The sequence below is a fragment of the Salmo salar genome, chromosome ssa22, assembly GCF_905237065.1.
Source record: "Salmo salar chromosome ssa22, Ssal_v3.1, whole genome shotgun sequence".
Taxonomy (NCBI): domain Eukaryota; kingdom Metazoa; phylum Chordata; class Actinopteri; order Salmoniformes; family Salmonidae; genus Salmo; species Salmo salar.
The window spans coordinates 55244321-55263391 of NC_059463.1; the positions used below are offsets into that span (position 1 = coordinate 55244321).

Here is a 19071-nt window from a genome sequence, read left to right on the forward strand (position 1 = left end):
GGCAGACAGGCAGACAGGCAGACAGGCAGACAGGCAAACAGACAGACAGGCAGACAGGCAGACAGGCAGACAGGCAGACAGGCAGACAGACAGGCAGGCAGACAGGCAGACAGGCAGACAGGCAGGCAGACAGAGACAGACAGTAGTTTTGGACAGTGACAGGTAATGATGCTGAATACTGCAGTAGTATTGGACAGTGACAGATAATGATGCTGAATACTGCAGTAGTCTTGGACAGTGACAGATAGTGAAGCTGAATACTGCAGTAGTATTGGACAGTGACAGATAATGATGCTGTATACTGTAGTGGTCTTGGACAGTGACAGATAATGATGCTGAATACTGCAGTAGTATTGGACAGTGACAGATAATGATGCTGAATACTGCAGTAGTATTGGACAGTGACAGATCATGATGCTATGTGGATGAATTAGCTAGGAGGCTGGTTATAATATACTGTAGCTGTCACTATGTGGATGAATTAGCTAGGAGGCTGGTTATAATATACTGTAGCTGTCACTATGTGGATGAATTAGCTAGGAGGCTGGTTATAATATACTGTAGCTGTCACTATGTGGATGAATTAGCTAGGAGGCTGGTTATAATATACTGTAGCTGTCACTATGTGGATGAATTAGCTAGGAGGGTGGTTATAATATACTGTAGCTGTCACTATGTGGATGAATTAGCTAGGAGGCTGGTTACAATATACTGTAGTTATGTGGATGAATTCGCTAGGTGTCCGTGTAAGTACAGTATTTTGAAAACGTTGACCTTGCCTAATCTTTGGATTTATGTCATGTTTTGTATGTTTAGTGCGTTGCCCCTCATACCGGAAACATAATGTTCCATAGTCATTGTGCTGTAAGTCATAGACGGCCTTTATATCAGCCTTTAGATAGAAAACAAGCAGCAGTTAGGACAGAACAGAAAAACAGACAAGTAGAGAGGGATAAAATGGCAGTGAAGCCCAGGAGAAGCAGACATATCTGGACTGTATGAGCATCACATCAGCAGACTGGCTCTCAGTACAGAGAGGACCTCTAGTGGGGGCAAGGCAAGGAGAAGTCTGCAGCCTGGATGGAATAGAACAGAGCATAGTAGAACACAGTAGAGTTGAATAGAATAGATACACAAGGAGAGCTCTGCAGACTGGAATAAATAGTATAGAGCAGAGGAGAACAGAATAGAATATAACAGAATAGAGCAGAACAAAATAGAACAGAACAGAATAGAGCAGAATAGAATAGAGCAGAGCAGAATCGAACAGAACATAATAGAGCAGAATATAATATAACAGAACAGAGCAGAATAGAATATAACAGAATAGAGAAGAATATAATATAACAGAACAGAGCAGAATAGAACAAGATAGAACAGACTAGAACAGAACAGAGCAGAATAGAACAAAATAGAACAGAACAGAATAGAGCAGAATAGAACAGAACAGAGCAGAATATAACAAAATAGAACAGAACAGAGCAGAATAGAATATAACAGAGCAGAATAGAATATAACAGAGCAGAATAGAATATAACAGAGCAGAATAGAATATAATAGAACAGAATAGAGCAGAATAGAATAGAACACAACAGAGTAGAATAGAATATAACAGAATAGAGAAGAAAATAATAGAACAGAGCAGAATAGAATATAACAGAATAGAGAAGAAAATAATAGAACAGAGCAGAATAGAACAGAACAGAATAGAGCAGAAGACACCTCTGCAGCCTGCCTCAGTCATTGGAACAATCAGAACAAATCCAGAAGCACATGACAATACAGCAGAGATGGGAAAAGTGTGAAGAGAACAACTTCCTGGGACACACATTGTGTAAGGTGACATTTTATACCAGAAGTGCCCAGGGCAGCTGGAGGCAAGACTTGGGAAGTGGAAGAGAAATGTCATGCAACAGACACAGAGTTTTACTATTTACATAATGCCTTTAACATAACACACATAACACATGATATGATGCTTAGAATCCACTATCCACTTCATATGTATTACTAGAAACACTGCATGGAATGGGATGAAGAAAACATGAACAGTTGGAGATACAGTATGTTCCCACTGCAGGATAAAATACCCAAACCACTGTATAATAATGGGTTCCTACCTCATACACAGGGGGTCATCTCAATTAAATTAGACTCTCTCTCTCTCTCTCTCTGTCTCTCTCTGTTTCTCTCTCTCGCTCTGTCTCTTTCTCTGACTCTCGCTCTCTGTCTCTTTCTGTCTCTGTCTCTCTGTCTCTCTCTCTGTTTCTCTCTCTGTGTCTCTTTCTGTCTCTCTCTTTCTCTCACTCTCTCTCTCTGTCTCTTTCTGTCTCTCTCTCTGTTTCTCTCTCTCTCTGTCTCTTTCTGTCTCTCTCTTTCTCTCACTCTCTCTCTCTGTCTCTTTCTGTCTCTCTCTTTCTCTCACTCTCTCTCGCTCTGTCTTTCTGTCTCTCTTTCTTTCTCCGTTTCTCTCTCTCTCAGTGCATTCTAGGAGTTTTTTGGAGTTTGAGTGTTTGGTGTGGAAGGCTCTGTCCTAACTTATTTTCTTGATTCTGTCTTGGTCTTTTCTTAAATGTTTATTTTCTACAGTGGAGGGTTAATGCACTATTTGTTTTAGTGGTATCCACAGGTTTTTTCATTAGGTAGGGTAGAAGAGTACAGAGTTTTAGTTTCCTGGGGTTTGGAAGGTGTGGTGTGCGTGATGGCTTCTCAGCCTAGCGCGGAGGAAATGCTGTCGATACGGCATGGATTCAGGTGTGTTCCTGAGAATGTAGTTATGGATTCAGGTGTGTTCCTGAGAATGTAGTTATGGATTCAGGTGTGTTCCTGAGAATGTAGTCAAGGTGGAGTAGGATCTGCTCGTGGTCGGTGAACAGGTAGGAGCTGAATTTATACATTCCGCTTCCAGAATGAACAAAGCTGTGGTTGTGTTCATGAAAAGAGACAATTTGGTGGGAGGCTCATTGCTAGTGGAATATTTTTAAGGGTTGTGTTGGTGCCAATTTTTCCTCTTTCTACCCCTTCGACCAGGGTGGTAGTCGCAAATTTTCCTCCATTTATTACGGATGATCAAATCAGGAAAGAGCTGAGTCGTTTTGGTAAGTTTGCTAGTGATTTTCGTGTACTGTCGGCAGGTTTTCAGGCAGATGCCGTTCAAACTTCTTCAGGATTGGTGTGTCCCCTGCGGGACGGTTGAGCTAACGTAGGCTAATGCGATTAGCATGAGGTTGTAACTAACAAGAACATTTCCCAGGACATAGACATATCTGATATTGGCAGAAAGCTTAAATTCTTGTTAATCTAACTGTACTGTCCAATTTACAGTAGCTTTACAGTGAAAGAATACCATGCTATTGTTTGAGGAGAGGGCACAGTTTTGAACATGAAAAGTTATTAATAAACAAATTAAGCACATTTGGGCAGTCTTGATACAAAATGTTGAACAGAAATGCAATGGTTCATTGGATCAGTCTAACACTTTGCACATACACTGCTGCCATCTAGTGGTCAACATGTAAATTGCTTCTGGGCTGGAATAATACATTATGGCCTTTCTCTTGCGTTTCAAAGATGAAGGTACAAAACAATACAAAATAACGGTCGGTATTTTCTTTGTATTATCTTTTACCAGATCTAATGTGTTATATTCTCCTACATTCCTTTCACATATCCATAAACTTCAAAGTGTTACCTTTCAAATGGTACCAAGAAAATGCATATCCTTGCTACAGGCAGTTAAATTTGGGTATGTCATTTTAGGCGAAAATTGAAAAAAAGGGCCGATCCTTAAGAGTTTTAAGCACGTTGTTTCGTTCCGGAGGCAAGTGTTCATGTTTCTGAATAACAATGAGCAACAGCTAAATGTGCATTTTAAAGTAGGTATGGGGAGGGGCTCTACGCAGGGTTTGCCAGCACAGATAGTCTACGGTGTTTTGAGTGGGGATTTGGGGCATAAGAGCTTTGTGTGACCACATAAAGGCTGTGGACAAGGTGAGGGTACAAGCGCCAGTGGGTTGAAATCGAGGTCAATGAGACGCAGGCAGCGGAGGCTGGGCCTAATCATGTTATGGATGGTGGTGTAGATGAGGCTGGGCCTAATCATGTTATACATGGTGGTATAGATTAGGCTGGGCCTAGTCAGGTTATAGATGGTGGTGTAGATGAGGCTGGGTCTAGTCATGCCAGTGATGGTAGTGTAGATGAGGCTGGGTCTAGTCATGCCAGTGATGGTGGTGTAGATGAGGCTGGGTCTAGTCAGGTTATAGATGGTGGTGTAGATGAGGCTGGGTCTAGTCATGCCAGTGATGGTGGTGTAGATGAGGCTGGGTCTAGTCAGGTTATGGATGGTGGTGTAGCTGAGGCTGGGTCTAGTCATGCCAGTGATGGTGGTGTAGATGAGGCTGGGTCTAGTCAGGTTATGGATGGTGGTGTAGATGAGGCCATCCTACAATCTAAGCTAGATGCCCTCAATCTCATTCAAATTATCAAGGAACCTACCAGGTACAACCCTAAATCCGTAACCATGGGCACCCTCTTAGATATCATCCTGACCAACTTGCCCTCTAAATACACCTCTGCTGTCTTCAACCAGGATCTCAGCGATCATTGCCTCATTGCCTGCGTGCGTAATAGGTCCGCGGTCAAACGACCACCCCTCATCACTGTCAAACGCACCCTAAAACTATTTACATTTACGTTACATTTTAGTCATTTAGCAGATGCTCTTATCCAGAGCGACTTACAGTAGTGAATGCATACATTTCATACATTTTATTATTATTATTTTTTTTCCTTTCTAATCGACCTGGCCCGGGTATTTCCTTTCTAATCGACCTAATCGACCTGGCCCGGGTATCCTGGAAGGATATTGACCTCATCCCGTCAGTAGAGGATGCCTGGTTGCTCTTTAAAAGTGCTTTCCTCTCCATCTTAAATAAGCATGCCCCATTCAAAAAAATTAGAACTAAGAACAGATATAGCCCTTGGTTCACCCCAGACTTGACTGCCCTTGGCCAGCACAAAAACATCCTGTGGTGTTCTGCATTAGCATCGAATAGCCCCCGTGATGTGCAACTTTTCACGGAAGTCAGGAACCAATATGCTCAGTCAGTTAAACATTTCAAACAGAAATGTGCATACTGTAGCACTAATTCCCAAAAGTTTTTGGACACTGTAAAGTCCATGGAGAATAAGAGCACCTCCTCCCAGCTGCCCACTGCACTGAAGATAGTAAACATTGTCACCACCAATAAATCTACGATAATTGATCATTTCAAGAAGCATTTTTCTATGGCTGGCCATGCTTTCCACCTGGCTATCCCTACCCCGGCCAACATCTCAGCACCCCCTGTAGCAACTTGCCCAAGTCCCCCCCCCGCTTCTCCTTCACCCAAATCCAGACAGATGATGTTCTGAAAGAGCCAAAAAATCTGGATCCCTACAAATCAGCAGGGCTAGACAATCTGGACCCTCTCTTTCTAAAATTATCTGCCGAAATTGTTGCAACCCCTATTACTAGCCTCAACCTCTCTTTCGTATCATCTGAGATCCCTAAAGATGGGAAAGCTGCCGCGGTCATCCCCCTCTTCAAAGGGGGAGACACTCTAGACCCAAACTGTTACAGTCTTATATCCATCCTGCTCTGCCTTTCTAAAATCTTCAAAAGTCAAGTTAATAAACAGATCACCGACCATTTCGAATCCCACCGTACCTTCTCCACTATGCAATCTGGTTTCCGAGCTGGTCATGGGTGCACCTCAGCCATGCTCAAGGTCCTAAACAATACCATAACCGCCATCGATAAAAGTGCAGTCGTCTTTATCGACCTGGCCAAGGCTTTCGACTCTGTCAATCACCGCACTCTTATCAGCAGACTCAATAGCCTTAGCTCTCAAATGACTGCCTCGCCTGGTTCACCAACTACTTCTCAGATAGAGTTCAGTGTGCCAAATCGGAGGGCCTGTTGTCCGGACCTCTGGCAGTCTCTATGGGGGTGCCACAGGGTTCAATTCTCGGGCTGACTCTTTTCTCTGTATATGTCAATGATGTCGCTCTTACTGCGGGTGATTCTCTGATCCACCTCTACGCAGACGACACCATTCTGTATACTTCTGGCCCTTCTTTGGACACTGTGCTAACAAACATCCAAATGAGCTTCAATGCCATACAACACTCCTTCCGAGGCCTCCAACTGCTTTTAAATGTAAGTACAACTAGTGCAACTAGTGCAAGTGCATGCACTTCAACCTATTGCTGCCCGCACCCTCCCGCCCAACTAGCATCACTACTCTGGACGGTTCTGACTTAGAATATGTGGACAACTACAAATACTTAGGTGTCTGGTTAGACTGTAAACTCTCCTTCCAGACTCACATTAAGCATCTCCAATCCAAAATTAAATATAGAATTAGCTTCCTAGTTCGCAACAAATCCTCCTTCACTCATGCTGCCAAACACACCCTCGTAAAACGGACTATCCTACCGATCCTTGACTTCGGCGATGTCATTTACCAAATAGCCTCCGACACTCTACTCAGCAAATTGGATGTAGTCTATCACAGTGCCATCCGTTTTGACACCAAATCCCCATATACTACCCACCACTGCGACCTGTACGCTCTCGTTGGCTGGCCCTCACTACATATTTGTCGCCAAACCCACTGGCTCCAGGTCATCTATAAGTCTATGCTAGGTAAAGCCCCGCCTTATCTCAGCTCACTGGTCACCATAGTAACACCGACCCGTAGCACACGCTCCAGCAGGTATATTTCACTGGTCATCCCCAAAGCCAACACATCCTTTTGCCGCCTTTCCTTCCAGTTCTCTGCTGCCAATGACTGGAATGAATTGCAAAAATCACTGAAGCTGGAGTCTTATATCTCCCTCTCTAACCTTAAGCATCAGCTGTCAGAGCAGCTTACCGATCACTGCACCTGTACACAGCCAATCTGTAAATAGAACACCCAACTACCTCATCCCCATATTGTTATTTGTCCTCTTGCTCTTTTGCACCCCAGTATCTCCACTTCCACATCATCATCTGCACATCCATCACTCCAGTGTTAATGCTAAATTGTAATTATTTCACCTCTATGGCCTATTTATTGCCTTACCTCCCTACTCTTCTACACTTACATAGATTTTCTATTGTGTTATTGACTGTACGTTTGTTTATGTGTAACTCTGCGATGTTGTTTTTGTCGCACTGCTTTGCTTTATCTTGGCCATTTCGCAGTTGTAAATGAGAACTTGTTCTCAACTAGTTTACCTGGTTCAATAAAGGTGAAATAAAATAAAAATTAAAGATGGAGGGGGCTCTACAAACACCCAAGGAGGTCTGGGGACCTCCAGTGGAGGGTTCTACATGGAGCCATGGCCACTAACAGCTGATTGGCACGGGTTGAACTGGGAGTCGGACAGGGGTGTCCTTTCTGTGTTATGAGTGAAACTGTGATTCATGTGTTTTCTGTGTGCGCCAGGATAATGCCATTAATGTCTCTGTTGGAATATCTGTATGACAGGTTGGGGGTGGGTTTTACTGTTGGGATGTTTATAATGTGGTACAGGTATTCAAATAAGGAGAAGGCCAAATGTGTGTTGAATTTTCTGTTTGCTCAGGCAAAGTTGTCTATTTGGCTAACAAGGAGGAACAGGGTCAAAGGTGGAGGGATAACAGACCCTTTACTATTATTTAATGGGATGGTCTCTGTGCACCTTAGAGAGGAATTTGGTTTGGTATTTGGTATAATATTTGGTATAAAATGATAAGTGTGTTTCAGGAGATATGGTGTGTCGAGGGGGCTGTCTGTTCAGCTGGGGAAGATGTTTTGGGTATAGGGTTGTAGAAGTGGTGAGGTTTTGGTTATTGTGATGTGTGGTGTTTTGTATCGTGGGGTCGAGGGTAAGGTGAGTATGGTACATGTATGCAGTATATATTTTGGTGTTTTATCTCTTTCTCTTTCTCTCTCTCTTTCTGTGTCTCTCTCTCTTTCTGTGTCTCTCTCTCTCTTTCTGTGTCTCTCTCTCTCTTTCTGTCTCTCTCTCGCTTTCTGTTTCTCTCTCACTTTCCGTCTCTCTCTCTCTTTCTCTCTCTGTTTCTCTTTCTGTCTCTCTCTTTCTGTCTCTCTTTCTGTCTCTCTCTCTTGTTCTGTCTCTCTCTCTTTTTCTGTCACTCTCTCTTTCTCTCTCTCTCTTTCTGTCTCTCTCTCTCTCTCTGTCTCTCTCTCGCTTTCTGTCTCTCTCTTTCTCTCTCAATCTCTCTGTCTCTCTCTCTTTCTGTCTCTCTCTTTTTCTGTCTCTCTCTCTCTCTTTCTCTCTCTCTCTTTATGTCTCTCTTTCGCTCTCTGTCTTTCTGCCTCTCTCTCAATTAAATTCAATTCAAAGGGCTTTATTAGCAAGGGAAACATATATTACATTGCCAATGCAAGTTAATTAGATAATACACAAAAGTGAAATAAACAATAAAAAATTATTCTGATTGATTGGATGTTCTGGTCCTGAGGCTTCAGTGTGTTAGAAGAACAGGTTTGTGAACTCAGCCCCAGGACCAGCTGGATGAGGGGACTCTTTTCTTTGCTCAGCTCTTGTTATTGCAGGGCTTGGTAATGATATGAGAGTGGGTCACTGTATTTTAGATGTTTCCAAAACTTAATTGCTATTTTTTTAGTTTTTATGATTAGTGGATGTTGGCCTGATTCTGCCCTGCATGCAATATTTGTAGTTTTCCTCTGAACATGTCGGAGAATCTTACAGAACTATGCATGCAGGGATTCAATGGGGTGTTTATCCCATTGGGTGAAATGGGGCGGCAGCGTAGCCTAGCGGTTAGAGCATTGGACTAGTAACCAAAAGGTTGCAAGATCAAATCCCTGAGCTGACAAGGTACAAATCTGTTGTCCTGCTCCTGAAAGAGGCAGTAAACACACTGTTCCTAGGCTGTCATTGAAAATAACAATTTGTTTTTAACTTACTTGCCTAGTTAAATAAAGGTTAAAAAAAAATCTTGTTTTGCAAGTGGACCCCACACCTCGCTGCCATAAGTGCAATTGGTTCAATGACATGTTCATTTAGTTTTAGCCAAATTTTAATAGGTATTTCAATTAGAATTTGTTTTTTAATGGCGTAGAATGCCCTGTGTGCTTTCTCTCTCAGTTCATTCACTGCCTCATTAAGGTGTCCAGTTGAGCTTACTTTTAAACCTAAGTAATTGTTGTGTGTGCAGTACTCTATATATTTTGTACCAATTGAGAACTTTGGTCTAATTCCCTGAGATCTGGATTTTTATTTGAGTCTTTTTGGGGTTTACTGCCAGGGCCCAGGTCTGGCAGTACTGCTCTAGCATGTCCAGGCTCTGCTGTAGGCCATGTGCTGTGGGTGACAGCAGGCATAGGTCATCTGTGAAGAGTAGACATTTAACCTCTGAATTGTGGAGACCAACACCAGCGGCTGAGTATTTTTCTAGAATAGTGGCCAATTTGTTGATATAATTGTTGAAGAGTGTTTCTGTCTCTCTTTGTCTTCTTTCTCCCTGACTCTCTCTCTCTGTCTGTTCCGCCCTCTCTCTCTCTCTGTCTCTCTCTCTCTCTCTCTCTCTCTCTCTCTGTCTCTCTGTCTCTCTCTCTGTCTCTTTCTCTCTGTCTCTGTCTCTGTCTCTCTCTCTCTCTGTCTCTCTCTCTGTCTCACTGTCTCTCTCTGTCTGTCTGTCCTGCCCTCTCTCTCTCTGTCTCTCTCTCTCTCTGTCTCTCTGTCTCTCTCTCTGTCTCTCTCTCTCTCTCTCTCTCTCTCTCTGTCTCACTGTCTCTCTCTTTTTCTCTCTCTCTCTCTCTCTCTCTGTCTCACTGTCTCTCTCTGTCTGTCTGTCCTGCCCCCTCTCTTTCTCTCTCTCTCTCTCTCTCTCTCCGTCTCTCTCTGTCTGTCTGTCCCGCCCTCTCTCTCTCTCTGTCTCTCTCTCTCTCTCTCTCTCTCTCTGTCTGTCTCTGTCTGTCTGTCCCGCCCTCTCTCTCTCTCTCTCTCTCTCGTTTCTGCATTGCGTAAAAACTGTAGCCTTCTAACTACCAGAGGAAATATCCAGTCAGGTTCAGTCTTTAGATCAGTTGAATATTAATGCAATTGAATGCACAACTCACACACTCACTCACTCACTCACTCACTCACTCACTCACTCACTCACTCACTCAGATGTTGTGCATTCAACTGCGTGAGTGTGTCGTGTGAGTGAGTGACTCACTCACTCACTCACACGACACACTCACGCAGTTGAATGCACATCTTTATGTCCACTGGAGAGGTTTCCTAGAGGTGTTTCCTAGAGATGTTTCCTGTCTTTGTTTCCCCTACAGATGTAACAATGAGAATGAGTGGTACCAGATCCATGAAAACATCATACGAAAATCCAGCACCAAGTACACAGCTCCCAGCACCAACTATGGTACGTTAACCTAACCCCTAACTCTGGCTATGGTACTTACACTGTTATACTATTGAGGCCCCCCAGGTAGTGAGTGAGTGAGTGTGTCTGTGTGTGTGTGTGTGTGTGTGTGTGTGTGTGTGTGTGTATGAAATCAGTCATAACCAAACAAGAAAATGCTTCAGCACTCCTAGTGGCCGGGGATTTTAATACAGGAACACTGAAATCAGTTTTACCTCATTTCTACCAGCATGTCACCTGTGCAACTAGAGGGATAAAAACTCACCTTTACTCCACACACAGAGATGCGTACAAAGCTCTCCCTCCATTTGGCAAATCTGACCATAACTATATCCTCCTGATTCCTGCTTACAAGCAAAAACTCAAACAGGAAGTACCAGATCAATACGGAAGTGGTCCTATGAAGCGGATGCTAAGCTACAGGACTGTTCCGCTAGCACAGACTGGAATATGGTCCAGGATTCATCTGATAACATTGAGGAGTTTAACACATCAGTCACCAGCTTCATTAATAAGTGCATCGACGTCGTCTTCCCCACATTAACCGTACGTACATATCCCAACGAGAAGCCATGGATTACAGGCAACATCCGTGCTGAGCTAATGGCTAGGACTGCCACTTTTAAGGAGCAGGACTCTAATCCGGACGCGTATAAGAAATCCAGCTACGCCCTCTGACAAACCATCAAACTAGCAAAACGTCAATATAAGACTAAGATTGAATCCTACTACACTGACTCTGACGCTCAGCGGACGTGGCGGTGCTTGCAAACTATCACAGATTACAAATGGAAACCTAGCAGAGAGCTACCCAGTGATGCGAGCCTACCAGATGAGCTAAATGCCTTCTATGCCTCGCTTCGAGGCAAGCAGCACTGAACCATGCGTGAGAGCACCAGCTGATCCGGACGACTGTGTAATCTCGCTCTCCATAGCCGATGTGAGTAAGACCTTTAAACAGGTTAATATTCAGGTTAAGGCTGCAGGGCCAGACAGATTACCAGGACGTTTACTCAGAGCATGCACTGACCAACTGGCAAGTGTCTTCACTGACATTTTCAACCTCTCCCTGACCCAGTTTGTAATACCAACATGTTTTAAGAACCATAGTCCCTGTGCCCAAGAAGACCAAGGTAACCTGTCTAAATGACTAACGAGCCGAAGCACTCACATCTGTAGCCTTGAAATGCTTTGAAAGGCTGCTCATGGCTCACATCAACACCATCATCCCAGAAACCCTGGAGCCACTCCAATTCGCATATGCCCGAACAGATCCACAGATGACGAAATCTCTATTGCACCACACAATAGAGATTTGTGTGGTGCAATAGTAACAAAAGGAACACCTACGTGAGAATGCTGTTCATTGACTACAGCTCAGCATTCAACACCATAGTGCCCACCAAGCTCATCACTAAGCTAAGGACCCTGGGACTGAACACCTACCGACCTCCTGTACTCCCTGTTCACCCATGACTGCACGACACCAACACCATCATAAAGTTTACCATTGACACAACGGTGGTAGGCCTGATCACTGACAACGATGAGACAGCCTATAGGGAGACCTGGTAGTGTGGTGCCAGGAGCCCATCAGTGTGGTGCCCATCATAGCCTGGTTCTTCCTTGGTTTGTACCTTTTCTAGGGAGTGCTGTGTCATCTGCTTGCTGTTTGGGGCATTCGACCGCAAGGCACTACAGAGGCTGTGTCAGAGGAAGGCTCTAAAACTGTTTATAAGACTCCAGCCACCCAAGTCATAGACTGTTCTCTCTGCTGCCACAGGGCAAGCAGTACCAGAGTGCCAAGTCTAGGACCAAAAGGCTCCTTAACAGCTTCTACCTCCAAGTCATAATTCCAAATAATGACAAAGCAAAAAAAGTTTTTGGAAATTTTTGCAAATGTATTGAAAATTACATAAGTATTCAGACACTTTTACTTAGTACTTTGTTGAAGCCCCTTTGGCAGTGATTACAGCCTCCAGTCTTTTGGGGTATTACGCTACAAGCTTGGCACACCTGTATTTTGGGAGTTTCCGCCATTCTTCTCTGCAGATCCTCTCAAGCTCTGTAAGGTTGGATGGGGAGTGTCTCTGCACAGCTATTTTCAGGTATCTTCAGAGATGTTCAATCGGGTTCAAGTCAGGCCTCTGGCTGGGCCACTCAAGGACATTCAGACACCTGCGTTGTCTTGGCTGTGTGGATCTCTCTGTAGCTCCCTTCATCTTTCCCTCGATCCTGACTAATCTCCCAGTCCCTGCAACTGAAAAACATCCCCACAGCATGATGCTGCCACCACCATGCTTCACCGTAGGGATGGTGCCAGGTTACCTCCAGGCGTGACGCTTGGCATTCAGGCCAAAGAGTTCAATCTTGGTTTCATCAGACCAGAGAATATTGTTTCTCATGATTTGAGAGTCTTTAGGTGCCTTTTAGAAAACTCCAAGCGGGCGGTCATGTGCCTTTTCTGAGGAGTGGCTTCGTATAACGTAACAAAATTTGGAAAAAGTCAAGGTGAATAACTTTCGAATGCACTGTACACTCACACACACAAAACACACACACACTCACACACACTCACACACACTCACACACACAAAACATAGACACGCTTTCACATACGCTGCTGCTACTTTGTTTATTATATATCCTGATTGCCTGGTCACGTTTACCCCTACCAACATGTACGTACTATACTATCTCAATTACCTCAACTACCTTGTACCCCTGCACATTGACTCAGTACTGGTACTCCTCGTATATAGCCTCATTACTACCTGGTACCCCTGCACACTGACTCAGTACTGGTACTCCTTGTATATAGCCTCATTACTACACCGTACCCCTGCACATTGACTCAGTACTGGTACTCCTTGTATATAACCTCATTACTACCTGGTACCCCTGCACATTGACTCAGTACTATACATATGTGTCTCTACTTTTTAAGTAAACGTTTCACTTGTTGTATTCGGTGCGTGTTACAAATCAAATTTCTACGTTTCTTCTGTCTGATTGAGCTAGCTGCTGAGGGTAGTATGAGAAGCACACTGATTTATTCTGTAATAATCTTTTGTCCATTTTAGACTGAAACATAAAGACCGAAAAGCGGAATACCTCCTCGCCTCTTCTCTGTACATCCGTGGGAGTTTCTGTTTCAGCAGCTGTTCAGCTCCGAGTTGGTTAGCTGTTAGCATCCTCAGGGAGCCATTCAATATGTATGAAACTTCAAACTACTGCAGCTACATTACCTCAGGCTTTTAAATGGTTGAGAAAAAGCCTAAGATTCTGAGGCAGGCAGAATAAAAAATGCTCTCTTTATGTTAAAAGTCCACACACACACACACACACACACACACACACACACACACACACACACACACACACACACACACACACACACACACACACACACACACACACACACACACACACATTGACAGTGGGTGAGGCACTGGGTGGTGATGTTTTAGTGATAGCATAATGCCGTAGTGTCTGCAATAGTAGAGGATGTCGCTGCAGGGTTGAGTTACATTATTTATCCACGCTCGCACCGTCTTCTAATGTCTGGCCATTTGCTGCCAAAAAATTGGCAATTATGAACAAAATGCTTTCCAAGGTCCTCCTCCCCTCACTGAGTACTGTACACTTGACCTCCAGATCCATTTAAAACGAATTATTAAACGTGCACTATCAATAAAATATTATAACATCTTTAAACATTAGTAGCCTCTCATTAGCAGACATTGACATTGTTTTTAAGTCTGCTGAAAATTCTATGGCCTTCTGGGAATGGCTCAAGGTCTTTTAATGAGGATTTGTTGCTTTTTCAATTTTACTCTTGCTCTTACTTATTTTGTCTTCTCATCCTCAGGTCTGATAATCTCTCTCTCTGTCTTCTCCTCCTCAGGTCTGATAATCTCTCTGTTTTCTCCTCCTCAGGTCTGATAATCTCTCTGTCTTCTCCTCCTCAGGTCTGATAATCTCTCTGTTTTCTCCTCCTCAGGTCTGATAATCTCTCTCCAGCTGCTGAGAGGAGAGATGGAACAAATCAGGAGAGAGAACCCTATGATCTTCAATAGGGGCGTGGCCATTACACGCAAGCTGGGTTTCCCCGATGTCATCATGCCAGGTGAGAACTGGGCTGGGCTACTGATGTTATATTGGATGCCTCCCAATAATAGCTCCTTTCTCCTGAAGTGTTCGCTACTTCCCACAAATCTAAATGCATTGGATTGGTGGAGAGATGGGCTAGAGGGAGTTCCCATCATTTTTCTTATCTCAGTAATTTCCTTTCAAATCAGTAAAGGGAAATGAACCAGTGTACACTTCAAGAGAAAGGAGAGATTATTGGGATGCAGCCATTGTTTCAATGCAGTAGTTGGTATTTCTGGCTGAAGTAAGGCTTGAATGTATGTGGATGGGTTGGTGTATTTGACCATGTAGGCTACACAGTAAAGTAGACTTGTCTTGTATCTGCTTTGCCCTGTTTCTTTATGAAATGCTGTGACAGCAGTCTGGTTCTAAAGCCTAGCCACACAGTTCCAACAAAGTGACAGAGTCCCTCCCCTCTTTCTGTCCGTCCATATTTCTGTCTGTCCGTCCGTCCGTATGTCTGTCTGTCTGTCCGTCTGTCGGCACTGTTGTGGTCCACATTCTTATAGTCCACTTAATGATTGATGTCGTCTCTCCCCCCCACCAATCAATATTCCACTCAGCTTCTAAACCCTCATTCCGTTATTCCATATCCCTTCCCCCAGTCTCATCTCAGCCCATAGTCTCCAGCTCGTCTTTATAATCACACTCAGGTCCTACTGCATTCATTCACATGCAAAGCTAATCACTTCAAATCCTTGTTGGAATGAAATGCTGATAAATCAATTAGTCTGGGTGACCGATGGGTCCCGAGCAGCAGACCTGGGTTCAAATGGTATTTGAAATCATTTCAAATCATTTATCTGTGATTTTATTGAGTTTCCCTGGCTTAATAGAAAACTACAAACCCTGTCCATCTGGCACTCCAGGCAGGCTAAATCCAATACTCAAATTGTATTTGGCCTCAGGTCTGTGTAGTACAGATGTAGGATCTTAATTTGAGACAGTTTGCTACAGCAGGAAAATAATCCTGCAGCAACAGGAAATGTGGATTATAATATAAATGTAACATCCCTGGTCATCCCTACTGCCTCTAATCTGCCGCACTCACTAAATGCAAATTCTTCGTTTGTAAATGCTGTCTGAGTGCTGAGGTGTGCCTCTGGCTATCCGTAAATACATTAAAATAGAACAAGAAATTTGTGCCGTCTGGTTTGTCATTTGAAATTATTTATACTTTTACTTTTGCTACTTAAGTATTTTTTTAGCAATTACATTTACTTTTTATACTCAAGTATATTTAAAACCAATACTTTTAGACTTTTACTCAAGTATTTTTTACTGGGTGACTTTCACTTTTACTTGAGTTTTCTATTAAGATATCTTTACTTTTACTCAAGTATGACAATTGGGTACTTTTTCCACCACTGGATACATGTAAGGGAAAATCAATTATGAAATGTCAAAGTAAAAATTACAAACTTCAGAAGCCTTTTTAAACCTCAAATAACTGCAACAGGGTCATCAAATTAAGATCCTGCATATGTAGTAGTGTTCGGGTGACTCAATCCAAATAATGAATCCAAATAATAATCCGAATAATGAAATGGTGTATTTCCCTCTGAGGGTCTTGTATAGGCTATAGTGGAGATGTGTTAACCTGGGGTGGCAGGTAGCCTAGTGGTTAGAGCGTAACTGAAAGGTTGCAAGATCAAATCCCTGAGCTGACAAGGTACAAATCTGTCGTTCTACCTCTGAACACAGCAGTTAACCCACTGTTCCTATGCTGTCATTGAAAATAAGAATTTGTTCTCGTTAAAATATATAACTGGTGTGCTAGGTTATAGTGGAGACAAGTTAATGAGAGCACTGTCTCATGCTACAAGCTAGCTATGGTTAAATTTAGCATGGCTCAATTTGTTTGGTCAAGAATAGTCTCCTTCAACAGTTTCTGTGTCTATCGTCATTCCAGTCGTGATGAGATATGAGATCAGGAAAGTGTCATTGAGACACAGATTCTCGTTTACAAGGGAGAGTTGTGGTCAACTGGTTGATCTTCAAGGCATTCCTAATCTATCGCCAACATTTCTGTTGGCGGTAACTTGATACAGCAGTCCTAGTTCCCGGGATGGCAAAGTGTTTCCATTTTCAACCATTTCTGATGTCTGAAGGTAGAACTCCGCCTACCCTGCAGGCCAAAGAGCAAATCAAGTGCACTTATAGGCCTACTACTGGCCAATCAGATATCTCAGATAGCTCGCACCACTCACAGCAAAGTTGATAATGTGAGATTTTAAAACTTTAAAGCCATGACTGGAGAGAGACTCAACGAATACAACAAAGAGCTGCTGTGTTTATGAGTAAGTTGAAGTTGTTTTTCAGCACTGACAACACTTTGTTCAACACTATTATAAGCCATAAAATGCACATTCTCCCTACTTCCACTCACGCTACAACCAGCACTGCAGTTGTAATGAATGACGACAGCAAAGTGTTCCAATAAACTTGTGTTGTTATTATTAGCGGCTTGAGTATTTTGTTTTTTACATCGAGGAATATTTCACTTTCTCTGGTTATAGGAGTAACAACATGAATTTGTGCATCAGGCAGAAATAATGCAGTGTGACTTGAGTTCCAGTTGAAAGACTGTGTCCCCATTTCCCAGCAGAGGGAAGGAGAGAGGCAGCTTCAGCGCTGCGCCTTCCCCTCAGACTGACCATCAGATGCAGGCCGTCAGTCCAGTAAAATAAAAAAAAAACACATTATTATGTTTACTCAGCGCTGCCTCACAAGTATTACAACAAATTATCTATTACCAGTGTGATCGTATACCTAAAATGTTGAAATATAATTTCTAAATGGTCTGAGAAGAACAACATTGGCAGGGTAATTCAAGCGTAGCTAATATGCAGTGATAATGTATTGGGTCTATAACCTACTGCACAAACCTCATTGCTACACAATGGTTTTTAATTGGTTAATGTTATAGGCTTACGTTTTTAAGTCATGTTAAAAAAAATCTGAGCAGTAGATCTCGGCTTCCATCTTGACTCAGAATAGATTGGTGACCATTGTTCTAGAGTGTATAATAGAGTGTTGATTGGGCCTTAATCAACATTCAGCAGGGTGTTCCTTACTAACTTCCTACAACATTAGTATTTCCCAATATTCTACTATGTTTTGGGCTTTCCTTTTTAATGTGTCTGTCTGTCTACCTTATCTGTACATGTACCACTGCCCTCCCCTGCCCTCCCCTGCCCTCCACTGCCCTCCCCTGCCCTCCACTTTCCTCCACTACCCTCCCCTGCCCTCCCCTGCCTTCCACTACCCTCCACTGCCCTCCACTACCCTCCACTACCCTCCACTGCACCCTAGAGACAGAGGTAGATTGGTATAAGTGCCGCCCCTCTGTGCCCGTGCCTCACTCTTCCACTTCCTCTCACTCTTTCGCTTCATCTTCCTCTCACTCTTCCTTTCTCTTCCTCTTTCTCTTTCTCTTTCTCTTCCTATCACCCTTCCTCCTCATCTTCATCTTCCTCTCACTATTCCTCTTCCTCTCACTCTTCCTTTCTCTTCCTCTTCCTCTTCCTCTTCCTCTCACTCTTCCCTCTTCATCTTCCTCTTTCTCTCACTCTTCCTCTCACTCTTCCTCTTCATCTTCCTCTCACTCTTCCGCTTCCTCTTTCTCTTCCTCTTCCACTTCCTCTCACTCTTCCTCTTGTTCTGACTTGCTCTGGCTGGCTGGCTGGCTGGCTAACCTGAGACCTCAGTGTTATTTTCACAGACTAATGGATATGCTTTAGCTTAACAGCCTAGCACAGCACCTGGGTTTGACCCTCAGTCGATTACAACAGAACTCTACCCTTACAGCCTAGCACAGCACCTGGGTTTGACCCTCAGTCGATTACAACAGAACTCTACCCTTACAGCCTAGCACAGCACCTGGGTTTGACCCTCAGTCGATTACAACAGAACTCTACCCTTACAGCCTAGCACAGCACCTGAGTTTGACCCTCAGTCGATCACAACAGAACTCTCTTAACTAATCTGGGAAGTATTCACATCAACAGGGTGCTTCAGCAGCAACCAGGTCTAGCTACACCTTGTTCCCCCTGAAAGAACCTGTGTGTGTGTTGGTGTGTGCGTGTGCGTGTGCGTGTGCGTGTGCGTGTGTGTGTGTGTGTGTGTTGGTGTATTGGTGTACTGGTGTGTGTTGGTGTATTGGTGTGTGTTGGTGTATTGGTGTGTGTTGGTGTATTGGTGTGTGTGTGTGTGTGTGTGTGTGTGTGTGTGTGTGTGTGTGTGTGTGTGTGTGTGTGTGTGTGTGTGTGTGTGTGTGTGTGTGTGTGTGTGTGTGTGTGTGTGTGTGTTTGTTTGTGTGTGTGTAATAGTGTGTAGGTGCGTGTATGTGAGTCACGGCTAGTTCCTGGGAGTTTAGCTTTATTAATGGAGTCCAATCTACTACGACCCCGATACCATCGATCCACAGTGTGATTACAGCCATATCTCATCATGTTGCTAAGATACAGGCTGTGCCGAGCTGCACGCCTAGC

At 43.6% G+C, this 19071-nt stretch overlaps 1 protein-coding gene across 19 annotated transcripts in view; it reads left to right on the forward strand.

Moving 5' to 3' along the window:
- dock3 (dedicator of cytokinesis 3) overlaps positions 1-19071 on the forward strand; it is a 371769-nt gene that overhangs the window by 274322 nt on the left and 78376 nt on the right. For all 19 annotated transcript variants that reach the window (XM_045705089.1, XM_045705091.1, XM_045705090.1 and 16 more), the window contains exons 13-14: positions 10338-10426; positions 14430-14555. In XM_045705089.1, coding sequence (XP_045561045.1) covers positions 10338-10426; positions 14430-14555 — 215 coding nt within the window. The remainder of the gene's footprint in view (positions 1-10337; positions 10427-14429; positions 14556-19071) is intronic.